We start from the raw sequence: 14,889 nt of genomic DNA on the forward strand, positions 1-14,889 counted from the left end.
AAGAGCAAGGAGGAGGCTAGACAGACTTGATTAATCTCCTCGATAGGATCAAAATGCCACTGGTAGTACATTACCCTGCTGTTAATAAAGCACTGGAGACAGGGGGCCCAGAAATCTTTGTACCATCTCCCCTCCCTAGCAAGTGACAGCAGAGCTGGCCACGCAGCCTTCCGTTCACTCACCCTGTCAAAACAGCCCGTGGTGTCTCCACGGTGGCTGGACACATTCTCCGCTTCCATTCCTCCTCCTCCAATCCCTCACATTTCCAAGCTCACTCATGCAAGAGAGCACCTCTAAAACAATTTTCTGGAGTTTCTGTGTTCCCATAGCCCCTCTCCCTCCCTGTGCTGCGTTATCTGCAGCTTCCACACTCTGAGCACCTCCTCATGCAAAGGAGCCTGACCCAAGGTCTCCCCTGTGGATGGAGCCTTCCTCAGGTGCAGCAAATTTCCAGAAGGCTGCCAGGAGCCCAGGCTCCTCTTACCTGTAGCAGTTGTTGGTATATTTGTTGTAGCTGCCCAGAGCTGTGAGGCACCCCTGGCAAATGGCATAGGAGAAGAGGATCTGAGTGCCTGCATCCATCCAGACCTGGAACAGAGAAAGGCAGCGTTCTCTAGACCTGGCAAAAAAATTAAACAAGTGGCTGTGCCCTGTCTGGCAACAACCCCTCCATCAGGGCAGAGCAAACAGATTTCAGGTCTGAGGGGTGCCTTAGACCCAGGTTCTCCTTTGCCCTGGCATTGCATGGGAAAACTGAGTGGGCTCGTTCACCTCTGCTCCAGCCCTCTGCCCTGTGGAGGGTCCCTTGCTGTCCTGGTGCATTGCGGGGTGAACCTGGCCCTGCCCGAGCTGCAAAGTAGCAAGCAGGAAGGAAAACAGCCCACCTCTTTGTTTGTCTGTGCACTCCCCCTTGCTCTCTTTTCCCTCTAAGCAGCCTCCAGCTGTGAACAGGCAGGCAGCTGCAATTTGGCAGCCTTCAGAAAATCCCAGCCTGGGCACTTGCACTTAAATCTGCATGAATCTCTAGCAGATACACACATACATGGGAGCCCTTTAGGCATGGGCACATGCACACATCCTGCTTTACACCCAAACTTCACACTCTGCCTAAAATCAGGAGCAGAAACCCTCACCCCAGCTGCACTGCCTTGCAGCAGCCTAGAAAGACCATGTCAGCTTTGGTTAGCTTTTAAAAGATAGGGAGGTTTTCATCAAATAAGCTCTGGCCATGAATAAAACACATTCAGCCTCCGTTGCCCCCCTGTTATTTATTTTGATATTAAAATGCCATTTATGTTCAGCTGGCTCTTGTGCTCAGCGCACTGCAGATTTTGTATTGACAACACATAATTGCATCTGAAAGCCATTTGGGGGAGGGCAGTGTGTTTGGCAGCTGGTTTGGGAGCAGTTGGGGCTTCGGCCATCTGGGAAGATGCGGGAGGTAAGCTGGGGCTGTGGGCTAAGCATATTGCTTGGCAGCCTCCATGAGAAAATTTGGTGGTGGAATAATTAGCAGCGGCAGCGTTTAAATGCTCTTCTCGAGAGCGGGGGGCTGCATTGACCCCTCCCTGGGATGGCACAGGCAGCCTGTGGGGCACTGCTGAGCCCACTTGGGAATGGAAAGCAGCCTGCCGAGGCAGAGAGAAGACACCAGGGGCTCCTGAGAAGGGGGTCCTGTGCCCCCCAGGGGTGCTGCCCACCCAGGACAGGGGAAGCGAACCCACTGCCCAGCTCCATTGTGCACTGTCAGTGTGCAGTTGGTCTCAGGAGGGCCCTGTCCTAGCCAAACAACGCTCTAAAAGGACCAGAAGAAATGAAAAGTGGTAAATTGTTTTCACCCCACCTTTCCCTAATTATTTGTATTTAAGAACCAGCAGGACCATCTGTTCCATGCTGAATATTTCATGCACTGTGCTTCTTTCACTGAGCCCATGAGTGGAAACGACCTACTATATGCCCGCTGTGCGCACAAGCAGAAAGGCTGTGCTGCACAGGGGATGGACCCCTCTCGGCTCCTTATGGAGGTCCTACTGGTTTGAAGGTCCCCCTTCAGAGAAGACAGCTAGATCCTCACCCAGCAGCAGCCCCAAGGGCCTGCGCCCACCCACCTGCGGGTCTGCCAGCCTGGAGATGTCTGGCTTCAGGTAAAAGATGATCCCCTCGGCGGCGCCTGGCAGCGTGACTCCTCGCACCAGCAGGATGATGAGCATCACATACGGGAAGGTGGCGGTGAAGTACACAACCTGTGGACACGGGGAAACCACAGGGAAGAGGGTCAGCGGGGACGGGGGGCAGGCACCAGCTCCTCTCATCTGCAGCCCCCACCCAACAAACCAGCTTTGGCTCTGCCATCAGCCATAGCTGCTACTGCTAACGTAGTCGGGGGGTCAGGAAGGGATTAATCAAGGTTAGATCTCAGCAGTGGCTTAGTTAATCTGCATTTTTTTCCTCACCCAAGGCTGTGCTACTGGTTGCTCTTGCTATTTTCTCTTTCCAGCCATCATCATTTCCCTGCTCTCAAGCTGTTCTCTTCATCTTTCTAGAGCTGCAAAAGAAACCTAGGTCTCTTCCTGTCAGGGAGTTTTAATGAGGAGTTATTAAAATTATCCCATTCCCAGCAAGGGCTTTCCAAATTAAATAGCAACTTTTGTTGCCCAATTTGAGACACCTCATTTCCAGAGGATGCTCATGTGATTCCCTCATCTCTTCTGAGCTCACAGGTGAAAAATGGGGGCACCAAGAACCTCAAAGCCTTTCAAGGAGATATAGACCATTGTTTCTGTAAAGCTTTCTTTTCACGTCTTCTTGCGTGTGATGTAAACAGATATTAAATTAGAATTAATCATCTCTAATCCATTGACTAGCTTGACATTTTTGTTTCTTTGTCTGCAACATATCCACGAGCAAGCTGCAACTTCCTAACATGTATTCATTACTAAAATTAATCCAAGTAATACGCAGGCTTGTTTACTCTATGGATTCATAGTGAGGGGTTGAAAACAAAGCTGCTGCTTATTGATAATTGATCAAATAAGTCACAGTACATGGCACTTCTACTGTTCCCTTACTGAAGTAGGATATGAGCACTTTTGGCACAAGTATGAAAATCTGCCTTCAGAAATCACTTCTGTGGGACATTTATACACATCAGCTGGGCACAAAAGGAAAGGAAACATTGAAAAAGTACAAGGGTGGGCAAAATGCATAAAAGGAAAAGGTTTTTAATGAAAATGAGTCTTCGTGGAGCTGAACAAAATTGTTTTCCAGAGGTCACCATTGTTTCTTTAATTTTAGACCCCTTAAATCACAGAAGCACAAACACAAGGGTCTGGAAGGGTTATCAGATTAGTGCAGCCTTTCAGTAGAGCACAGCATCCTGTTTACTCTGCTACTGGTGAACAAAATTATGCACATACTCAGAGCTTCTGGTACCTCCCTACTACTGCCTATCCTACTGTGTAGTCAGTGAGGAAAAAGTAGAAAGAAGCTGCATTTTTTGACAGTGCCCCCTGTAAACCTCAGTATGACTACCTGCAGAGGAGACAACTGGCCTGTCTGGCCTGAGGCATGTCTCAGGACAGAAGAACACAGCCCGTGTTACTGCATCATGCCCATGACATCAGGCTATTAAAAAGTAGGTCCTATATCCCAAAACCTGTGATGGAAAAATCCCCTGTGGTCCCAGGAAAAACATTACAGCTATTGTCCGCACTCATGTTTCCTCTCACCTTCTGGGCTGACTGCTGAAACCAATTGGCCCAGCCAGCCCAAATGAACTTCTTCAGCCTTCTCCCACAAGGCAAGGCTATGTTTCCAAAGGAGAGACTCAGCAGGGAGAGGTCTGAGAGCTCAGGGGAACCTGGGACAACTCGATGACACTTCCATGCACATCGAACAGCCTTTCAGACCCAGCCTCCCAATACCAGAACGATATCTCTTGTGTGGAGGGCACTGTGATCTCCAAGTCAGCTTACAAGGAGCATCAGAGATTTAAGATTTAATGCAGAGCACCCCCTCTCCCCACAGACGGGGAACCTGGCTCTTTCTCCTTCAGAAGTGGTGGAGAGCAGGTCAACATCAGCAAGAGGTACGTGCAGTCTAGGAGAAACCTAGCCAGCAGAGCAAGCTCTTTTCTTGCTCTGTTAAAATAGGTGCCTTGTGTGGTTTTAAGGTGGGAAAGGCGATTTGACACTGGAACGTGGATGTCCGCTACAGGGAATATCTGACAATATTAGGGGTAGTGATTTGGAGGAAGAAGGCTGTTGGTTCCCCTCCCTTTGTTTTTGGGACATCCCCTGGCTGCCCACAAGACTCAACCCCTTAGTTCATAACCCACCCATCTCATCGCATCTCCAGGAAGAAAAGAGGTCCTGAACAAGATGAGGCCATAGCAGCATCCCTAACACCCACCCCAAGGCACACCACAGTCATCCACCCCAGAAGGACGACCAGTTCACCTGATCGGAGATCAACATCAGCAGGGAGCACTGGCTCCAGCCTCACTAGCAATATGCATAAAGTGACCTGCTGAGCCGAAACCCACAGAGCCAGGGAGGATAAAAGGAGAGCACAAAGACATCCCTCCCACCCCAAGTATTCTGCAGGATAAAGAAGCAGGAGCGATTCGCAATCTATTCACTGACATGGTTACAGGCAGAGGCTTGTCTATTTTGCTTAAGTGTTTAATTATTGCCAGGGATAGGAAGCTTAACACTGAAGAAGATCTAGTCAAAAATGAGTGACAACAAACTGGTGAGTGGATTGTTCCCATGGGCATTTGTGGAGTGTCCATTGGTCACTGTGGGTATCTGGAAGGGCAAAGGTTACCTCGGGTTCCCATCACTTTCCAGCCTTTTCACTGTTCTTCCTTCCCTGCTTAGCCCACCCTTTTTTTTTTTCCTCTTATGGGTCAAATACAACCAACATAAATTAGTGTGGCCCCATCAGGTTTTAGTTTTGACCTTGGTGCTGTCACCTGCCTCTACTTCATGAAAAGGGAAAAGAGATTGGGAAAGAAATGTAAGATGGGTACAAGGAGGCTTATGGACCAGGAGGACAGTCTCTGTTCCTACTTTGCCTGTGGACTTGACCCCTTTCCAGATGCAGAAGTAGCAGATGATCCACGCCAGCAGGAGACACAGAGCCAGCTCCCAGCGCACAGTGCCCAGTTTGTGAATACCATCCGTGAGCCCCAGGACTCGCTTCCTGCCGGTGTCCGGGGACAGGGAGAGAAACATTAACACCCCAGATCCCATTAATCCATACAGACTTCTGCCACTTTACCCCCACCAAGAGACTTAACAGACTGTCCACAACACCTCATCTTCTCTGTGCCCTGTGCTGGCTGCAAAGGACTAAGGGCACTCACCCCTCTTAGAGGCACTTTAAGAGCCATAGATGAAAAAATTACAGCTGAGGCTGAGCCTTTGGCACCCCCTCCTTATGAGACCTTCCTCCATTCAGTGAGAAGCAGCAGCATGGTTCCTCTGGCCATTTCAGCCTCTCTGGGATGCAGCAAGGAGCCCCTCTGGGACACTCTCTGGCCTGATGCACGACCCCTCTTTCAGAGGTGTCTCATTGCATCCAGAGGTGTTTTGTGGCCCATAGTCAAACCTCCCTGAGCAGCCTGATGGACCTCTTCTCTTTGGCACCAATAAAGACATGGTCAGAAGAAGTGAAATGGCACTTCTGTCCCTTTCTGTTTCACTGTTCAGTCTGTCCTGGCCTCTCGTGCTTGCCTGCCAAGGACAGCCTGCAGCACCCAATACCAGCACACCCTTAGAGCAAGTCCTCATCCTCTTCTGGGACTTCTTTTTCACCTGGGCACCTCAATGCCAGAATGCGTGCATGTATGCTGCTCAGTGCAAGCAGCCTCTGGGGTGCATCTAGCCCTTGTGCGCCTGGGACCTGTGATGATGTCCTTGGCAGCTCTGTGCATTGTGCTCCCCAGGTCTGACACGTCCCTGGGTCTGACACACGGCATCTCACTTGGCCTTACAGGAAACCCCCCACCCTGGGATATTCCTACAGCTTCAGCCTTTGGATGAGAGTGGAGCCTGAATCGAGGGAAAGTGATCACATACTCCCAAAACTCAACCACTGGGGAGGTGGCGTTCGCAGGCATGGTCCTGTTGTCCAAGCTGGATTTATTCAGAAAGTCCACACAGAGATCTACCAAAAGAAAAGGAAGCCAATGAGCCAGAAAAATTCTCCAAGGCTCCTCCATGAGGGATGCTCCTTCCCCTCTGTACCCTAACCCTCATGCTGACTGCACACAGATTCTTCACTCCATGCTATAGAGCATCTCATTAAACACTTGTATCTCATTAAGCATCTCATAAAGGACTGGCTTTCCCCACCTGCAAGTTCCAGTCCAGGAGTAGCCAGAGAAAGGAAGGAGAGAGGGGAAGGGAAGAGCAATTCCTAGCCAAAAGGAAAACAGATGGCTGCAAAACGTAGATTATTGTGGGATAGCCACTATAAGTAGCCAGGATACAAAATCCCATTCACGTCCTGAGCTACACATCATCTGCTATGCACACATACGAGTATATCTTCACACACACCACAGTTGCCTTTATGTCCTGCTAGCCCACCCCCAACCCTGTCACTTAGTGTAAAACTGGTAAAAACAGAGGACATGCCATGCATCCAAGAAATGCACCTCATCATGCATTTGGCAAGCAAAAGATAATCCACAGGAAAACAGGAGAAGCCCAGCTCTGGCTGGGAAGCTTCGGCACGTGAAGCGAACATCTGTGGTTTCCTCACAAACAAAGCCATGCTGGGAGAGCTGAAGGAATCAGATCCACTATTTACAAGGCTGCTTACCTCTGCTGGGATGCAGGGGCAGAGGAAGCTGTGAGTAAATGGCCCATAGGGCGGGGAAGTTTAACACATCACAGAAATGAATCATCACAGCCCAGAGAAAAAGGGAGGGAACTAAACTGCTGCCAAAGCCCTTTCGAGCTTGGCCTTGCACTGAAAACAAAACAACCTATTCAACTTGATTTAAAAAAAAAAATAATAATAAAATAAAAAAGGCCTTTCAGGGCATCTGATCCATGAAGGTTGACTCACATCTACCCCATCTTCACAGACACAGCCCAAGTGCCTTGAACAAAACCAAAGCCAGGTCTTCACTGCTGGTCACGGTTTTGTGAACCATGGACATGAGGAAATGAACACCCTGGCCAACACAATGAGGTTAGACCAGAAGAAGAGTGACTTAAGAGTTTTGTTTTTCTGGTTCCTGCACTGAGAGACTTGTACTGGCAAATCCTCCATGAGGGCCTGGACTGATTCAGCCAAAAGCTGCGCGTGTGAAGGAAAACAGTTCGGTACATGACAGCAGCTGCTCCAGTAGCCCTGAAGTAGCAGGGTAGCATAAGGGAATTGTGAGATAAATTGTTGTGCCAAAGCTAATGAAATGCTCCTGCATTGTGAGGAGGACACTAGATTGGCTTAAAACTCTCCTGACCCACCTCTCTCACTTTCAAGAAAATGTGGATTTTTCAGTGAAATCTCAATGACCAAAATATCTCCATGCAGAAACAGTTTTGTCCCCTACTGCTAAACACAGGGCAAGACCTCTCACTCCTCCTGGCCGCTGCCCATGGTAAATGATGACTGCTGCCTTCACAGGAGTCCCTGGCCACAGAGCACCTCACGAGTCCTCTGGACACCTCTCTGTGACACCCATATTACAACTACAAAACGATGCCAGAAACCAAAACATTCATCTACAGTTAAAACATTTTTTAAGAGAAATAAAAAACATTTTCTACAAAATCCAGATAACTTTTTGGAACTGGGAAGGGGGAAGAGGAGTCAGCTTGAAAGGCAAGTTTCCACCTGCTCCCACCAGAAGACACCCGGAGGAAGGCGTACCTGAGTTCCAGGGGTTACTGCAGCTGGCCCATGGCAGCACTGCGGTGAAGGAGCTGAACAAGTAGAAGAGTGCCCAGGACAGGATGATGATGTAGTAGATGTTCAGATAGGACTCAATGACTTGTGCGGAATATCCAAGTCCTGTGAAGGAAAGCAAAGGCTTTTGAGAAAGATGCCAATCAGCTACGTGTCGAGCTTAGCCCCAGAAAAAACATGGTCCATGCTGTGGTAAGAAGGGCACAACACCAACCACATGGGTCACTAGAGAATAGGATGAGACCTACCTCTGGGAAAGGGAAAGGATTTTATGACTGTGCATGAAGGCAGGAAACGTTGCTGGTATCTCTAATACAGCTCTGTGGTGTGTTGTGGTTTAACCCGGCTGGCAGCTAAACACCACACAGCCGTTCGCTCACCCTCCCCCCTCCCTCTCTGGGATGGGGGAGAGAAACGGGAAAGTGAAGCCTGTGAGTTGAGATAAAGACAGTTTATTAAGATAGAAAATAATGATAATAATAATAATAAGTACAAACAAGTGATGCACAATGCAATTGCTCACCACCCGCTGACCGATGCCCAGCCCAACCCCGAGCAGCCGGCCCCCCCACCCCGGCTAGCCACCCCTATATATTGTTCAGCATGCCGTCAGATGGTATGGAATACCCCTTTGGCCAGTTGGGGTCAGCTGTCCTGGGTCTGTCCCCTCCCAGCTCTTGCTGCACCCCCAGCCTGCCCGCTGGCAGGACAGAGCGAGAAGCTGAAAAGTCCTTGGCATAGTGTAAGCATTGCTCTGCAGCAATTAAAACATCAGCATGTTATCAGCACTCTTCTCATCCTAATCCAAAACATAGCACCCTACCAGCTACTAGGAGGGAAAATAACTGTCCTAACTGAAACCAGGACATGGTGGAACAGAGAGAGAAAACCTTTCACTGTCAAGAAAACATTTTTCTGACAGTAATGTGTCACAGCATTACGCTGCCTCTCCTGCAGGAAAACCAGCTGTAGCCTTGAAAGAGAAGAAATGCAGGTGAGTTTCTTCCTTCTGGAAAGACTCAGGGAAAACGGTTCTCACTGCTGATGTACACCATGATGTACTAAGTGTGGAGTTGGGGGAAAAGTCCAGATACTGCTGGGCTCCAGCCTTGGGTCCTGCTTAGGCCTATCACTCACTGGGATACCAGAAAATTAATTGGGTCAGAAAGCCCAAATTCATCTGTTAAAAACTGGCTGTCAGCACTGAGCCAGCACCACTGGCCATTAGTCACCTACAGAAGTTACGGTATTGCTGCCCCTGCCCACAGAGTAGGCACCAGGAGAGAAAATTAGGCTGGTAGAGGGAGGATGGGAGGGGAAAATAAATTAAAAAAGAAAAAATAAAATAAAATAAAATAAAATAAAATAAAATAAAGAAGAAAAAATAAAAATAAAAAAAAATAAGAAGAAGGAGAAGAAGAACCAGAAGAAGATTTCCAAAAGAGGCTCTGAGTCACTACCTGCCAGAAAGTGCTGCCAGCAATTCCCATATTTGACTCACCTTCGAAGATGGGACAAATCTTCCTCCAGGCAGTGACCCCTCCCTGGCTGGTGTACTGCCCCAGCGCCGTCTCCAGGAGGAACAAGGGGATCCCACAGGTGAAGAGGAAGATGAGGTAGGGGATGAGGAAGGCCCCTGCAGAGATGGGTGAGATGCTGCCTCAGGAACCTCTCTAAAACCTCCCCCCACTACCCTTTGCCAGGTACCTGTGGCCACAGTTGGAATCATCTAGATAAACACAAATATTTCTCTGAATTAACTGTGTGGCCCGTGCAATAGAGCAAGGTCTCTAACTCCCTCATTTCTTGGAAAAATGACCTGTCTTATGCTAGCGCAGGACTTTTGTGTTTGGTATTGGCCAGAGCCCAGAGGTAAGGAGTAGCTGGGTGAGGGGAAGAAAAAAGACCACACTGGAGAAGTTGTGCCTGTTGTCACTCCCCCACCTCCTGCTGGCTTTCAGCAGGAGCCAGGTAAAGCACAAGGAGCCCTCATTTCACATAACCACATTAGTTATGCCTGTCCTGGGAGTCACAGCAAAACTCCCACTTGCCCAGAGGATACAAACCTGGAGGATGGTGACATTTCTTGGTAAATAATAAATTTGCTGGGGTATAGATTCGCTTGAGACAAATTTCACATCAAATTTGACAAGTAGTTTGCACTGAAAAGATGGAAGTAGGGGGATGGGTAAAGAGCAACTTTCCATCATTTTCAAAATGAAAAAGTTTAACTTCTCTCTTCAATTTTTCATTAAAATATAGAGAAACAGCTCAAGAGAAATCAGCCTGAAAAGACCCTTGGATTAACTCGTGATGTAACAGAGGGGGAGAGAGAACAGTTTTTTTCCCAGAAACCAAAGCCAACAAAATCAATGCAGCAAAAAAAAGACAAACTAAAATTATTATTATTAATAATAATATCTATTAATAATAATAATAATTTTAGTTTAGCTGGCCCATGGCAGCACTGCGGTGAAGGAGCAGTGAAGGAATAATAATAATATATATTATTATTGTTATTGTTATTGTTATTATGCCATGCTCAGCCAAATGAATGTGGTGGGTTTTTTTTCTTTTTTTCTTTTTTTCTTTTTTTTTTTTCCCTCTTCTTTTTGGTTCCGCTGCCACCAGTACTTTTGTTGCTCTGCTCAAACCTGCTCCTGAGATCTCAGTTTCTCTGCTTTCCTCCGTTCTGTCATCTCACAGACTTTCTCCCCACCGTTCTCCCACCCCCAGTGCCTGGGGAGCAGTGCTGGTGTGGGCAGCAGAGATGAGGGCCCTTTCCTCAGCAGGACCAGGCTTTGTCCGCAGGCCCACTCCTCCCCTGCCAGCACAGCCATTCATGCTGAAATTCCTTCCCATGAAGGATAATTAGCAATTAGGAACATTTCCTCTTGTTTTTAAGCCAGCAACGTTGCAATAACAAGCAGCATCCAGATTTCCCCTAAACACAGCTGTGCCGTAGCTGCAGGGGACCCGGGGCTGGAGGCAGGGAGGCCAGTTCACAGCTTCCATCCAGGTTTGCAGAGCAGGGAGCGGGAATTGCCTGTGATAAACCAGAGGCAGCTGCTCATGCGATGTTACAAGATATCTGCGTGCCAAATCTACAAGACAGCTTTATTATCCTGCACACGGACGAGCCCTTCAGCAGGTCCCAGACCCTCTCCTCTGATACTCTGATACAGAGCCTCATCCACTTTAGTCTCTGAGCAATGAGGGTCTTCTCACATCTCTATTGTCTTGTCTCCCTTAACCTTGCCAAGGTTGTTACCAGCTGAAAATCCAGTTGCAATCTCTTCCCCAGCTTGCTTCTCCACTGGAGGAGGCTCAGCCCTGAGAGGGGCCCCCAGAAATAGGCCCTCTACAATGACTTCAGAATGCGGAGCAGCTAGATCAAACTTGAAAATGAAACCAGACACTCAATTGCTTTACAAAAAGGTAGCACAACTGTTTTTATGGCATCTGTCTTTACAGCTTAATAACTGTTTCACTGCATCTGAAGGTGGAGAAAGGTGACAGGACACCATTCTCCAGTTCGGGAGCAGTGCAGCTCTTATAGATTGCAAATGTCTTTTTTTGCAACCACTTTGAGGACTTTACCAATGGTGAGAATATCTTTTAGTGTCATGGGAAAGACTGTGTAACATCCCATTATAATTTGTTGGCCAACTAGTTCTCTGGAGCATGAGAGAGAGAAATGTACCTTCTATTTTCTGCAATGGCAGTGTGTGAGTTGGGAGGGAAAGACCATCCTAACCTTTCCCAAGCCTAGCCTTGATGACCTCTGAATCTCAGCATTAGATATTCTAGAGTAGTTTAATTTATATATATATATATTCAGTGGACATCTAATATGAACAGTGTAGCTTTTCCACACTAATTAACATAGAAGTTGCAAGGACTACTGAACCAGATACCATAGGCACGCACTATGCAAAGATATCATCTGAGCCCAGGAAGCCTTGTCCATGCGAAGACATGACTTTTCTCTCAAGGTGTCACTGCAGAATGGGCTGTTCAATGAGGTGCAACACCAGTGTTTACTCTCCTGTGCCATTCTGACTTGCTTTTGTTGCCCGCAGTGCCTGTCATCAAAACCTCAGAGAAGGAGACTAGAGGATCTGCTAAAAAACATCCCAGGTTCACATAAAAACTATTTTCATTTTCTTAAGCCATCTTCTTAACCAACCCCCATTTGGCTCAGAGGAAACATTGTACTGACTCCAGCTTGATTTGGAAAAACTCCAGTAACAGCACAGGGGACAGGAATTTGGTAGTCTTGGGCTGAAAAACAGCTGAATCAGTAATCCACTGGTGACAGCTCACGGCACCTTGGGAAAGAAAGGCCTTTGTGACATGGCCTGCAGGGAAAAGATGCTCCAGGCAGGGGGAACAGGCTAAGAAAAGTTAGTGACAGTCAGTTATTCCCTTCCTACTTTCCAGTTACTTTTTATTGTTATGAGAAAAAATAATGATTAACCAAACAAAGATTTTATTGCATTGTTATTATGAAAGGGGCAGTGACACAAGGAACAAAAAGAAAGAGGAACAGATTCTTCTTGGGGACAAATTTCCCTGCTGTGGTTTGACAGCTGGGATAACTGCTCCTCGGGAAGAGGCATTAGTGTCCTTCTTCCTATCCTCTGCAAAAATCCTTCCCTTCAGCTGTGGTTATCTGGTCCCCTGCATTGCTTCTGGACCCAACTAAGTTGTACTGACACAATAAAGCACTGTGTTTCCCTCATAACCACAGGACAGCCAGCACTGTGAGAGGAGCTAGTGGGAGATAAGTGCCTGGAGAGGGAAGCGGGCTCCCAGGTGCCAGGAAGGCAGTACCAGGCTTTGGCAAGTATACCAGCACCAACCATCAGAGCGTTTCTTTCTCCATAGCAAGGGCCTGAGAGAGGTGGGGGTGGCAGACAGGGTGGGAAAGGGACTGATGTAGAAGGAGGTTGCTGCTGGCTTTCTGAACCGTCACAATTTTCTGGCCATTTCAGAAGACAATCTGTGTCTGTAAATGCCCAAGTGCCTTGAAGAGTTACTGGGAGGGCTCCCCTCCTAAAAGACCAATCTGTCATCCAAAGCTGGGAGAGCTGCTGTGAGAGCCAGCACCCACTGGGGAGCTGGATTCACCTCCCAGTGCCGCTCAGTTCCTGGTTTTGGCAGGAGCCAACTTGCTGGAGAAGCCACTAAGGGATTGCATAGGGGGGCACGCAACGTGTAGGAGAAATAGATCAAGACACGAGTGTGTTTGCAGTGCCCACGGAACGAGGACAACTGATGCATGCTGTGAACTTACCACCGCCATTCTTGTAGCAGAGGTAGGGGAACCTCCACACGTTGCCCAGACCAATGATCTCCCCGGCCACAGACAGCACAAACTCCATTTTGCTGCTCCACTGGCCTCGCTCTTCCATTTGCTCCTTTTTTATCTCTTCGGGAGCTGCAACGGCCCCATTGGGCCCTGCCTCCTTAGCTGCAGCTCTTGTCATGGCTCTGTGGGACAAAAGAGAAATAGATCATAGGATGCAGGGAGCTGCTGTGGAACACACTGGTGGGAGGAAGAGGGAGGGAATCAGCAACCACAATGGATCTGTCTCTACTATTACTGTGGGGTTCCCTTCATCCTTTGGAAAACGGCTAATTTAGCGTCAGCAATAAGTATTTTCCTTGGGTTATATCAGTGGGACAGAAATCCTGTGTTGAAGAGACAGGGAAAAGGTCTCTGGTCAGGTGAGATGGACCCACCCGCATCACCCCTTCAGGACTTACTCCTGAATTCAGCCTTCTGCCCCACAGCCCCCATCCTTGTCCTTCCCAGCCCATCAACCTCAGTCTATGTCCATCTGCCCCTTTGTGCACAGAACCCAGTGCTCTGCATCTCCACTGCTGCTGGAAACTTGGCCATGGGTTTGGAAACAACAGCTCTGATGAAGAGGAAGGGAGCTGGGCACAGGGGCAGAAGGGGTTTCCCTTCCCCATGTGTGTTGTACAGCAACTGCCTCTGAACTGGCTCCTGGAGTGGCTCCAGAGGGCAGGATATTAATGTTAATGATGAATAGCCTGACTAAGAATGGGTGATCTATTATCTTTTTTCAAGTAGCATTGCCAGGAGTGCTCTCTTCAATCCCTTGGTCACCACATTACATGACAATACAGCCTGACACCTGAGCAAAACACACACTCACTTATTTGACCAAGGCTCCTTTCAGTAAGAGGCATGAGAAACAAACCTCCATCTCTTTTTTCCCCAAAAAAAAAAAAAAAAAAAAAAAAAAAAAAAAAAACATTGCTGCTAAGATTAGAAAAAGACCCTCATACTTGTGAGGTGCTTCTGGTCTGGGCAGGGATGTACTAAGGTTAGCCAAGCTCAGTTCCTGCAATGAAAAGGTTAGTAGGAAAAAGCCCAGATGTGGAAACACGGAGCAAATCCTCTGTTTGAGGAGGCACACTGAATGTTGGAGTTGGACTTGATGATCCTTATCGGTCCCTTCCAACTCAGGATATTCTGTGGTTCTATGTGACTGGGCCTGTGAGGTGCTTCCTGTGCATGAGGAAGACATTCTCCTGTCTATACTAAACCAGGAATTATGCTTCGCATCATCCTAACTAAGCAAGTTAGCGGTTGCTAATTGCAAGATATAATTTTGTATCATACACAAAGTCCTTTTCATTGGCTAGTCAATGAAAATCTAGCCAAAATTCACCCAGGTCAGACCAAAACTTCTTGTTGACATTTTACATTGATCTGCTGAAGCTGAAGTGTAAACACAGGAAGCTCCCTTGGACTTAGTTAAAAGAATACCCCTCAAAAGCTTGCTCTAATGAGCTACTTGATGTAGGATGCATGTGTGAGTCCAGCTGGAAAGCACAGACCTAGCACAAAGAGGACAGGTGATGAACCATGCCAGGGAACTCAGAACTGTAGCTACCTCTGGCTGGTGGCATTGCCGAGCAGAAGTT

General features: G+C 47.9%; 1 protein-coding gene across 2 annotated transcripts in view; it reads right to left on the bottom strand.

Moving 5' to 3' along the window:
• The window catches only part of SLC6A12 (solute carrier family 6 member 12), a 35,203-nt gene that overhangs the window by 13,265 nt on the left and 7,049 nt on the right, over nt 1-14,889 (bottom strand). The window contains exons 1-8 of one of the 2 annotated variants that reach the window (XM_035345458.1): nt 14,248-14,269; nt 13,226-13,422; nt 9,428-9,562; nt 7,891-8,031; nt 6,084-6,171; nt 5,073-5,205; nt 2,109-2,243; nt 485-588 (exon numbers count right to left, since the gene is read on the bottom strand). In XM_035345458.1, coding sequence (XP_035201349.1) covers nt 485-588; nt 2,109-2,243; nt 5,073-5,205; nt 6,084-6,171; nt 7,891-8,031; nt 9,428-9,562; nt 13,226-13,418 — 929 coding nt within the window. In that variant the 5' untranslated portion in view covers nt 13,419-13,422; nt 14,248-14,269. Of the gene's footprint in view, nt 1-484; nt 589-2,108; nt 2,244-5,072; nt 5,206-6,083; nt 6,172-7,890; nt 8,032-9,427; nt 9,563-13,225; nt 13,423-14,247; nt 14,270-14,889 lie in introns of those variants that run through there. The other variant, XM_035345448.1, reaches the window with a different exon arrangement.

Source organism: Oxyura jamaicensis, chromosome 1, assembly GCF_011077185.1.
Source record: "Oxyura jamaicensis isolate SHBP4307 breed ruddy duck chromosome 1, BPBGC_Ojam_1.0, whole genome shotgun sequence".
In the NCBI taxonomy this organism is placed as follows: Eukaryota; Metazoa; Chordata; class Aves; order Anseriformes; family Anatidae; genus Oxyura; species Oxyura jamaicensis.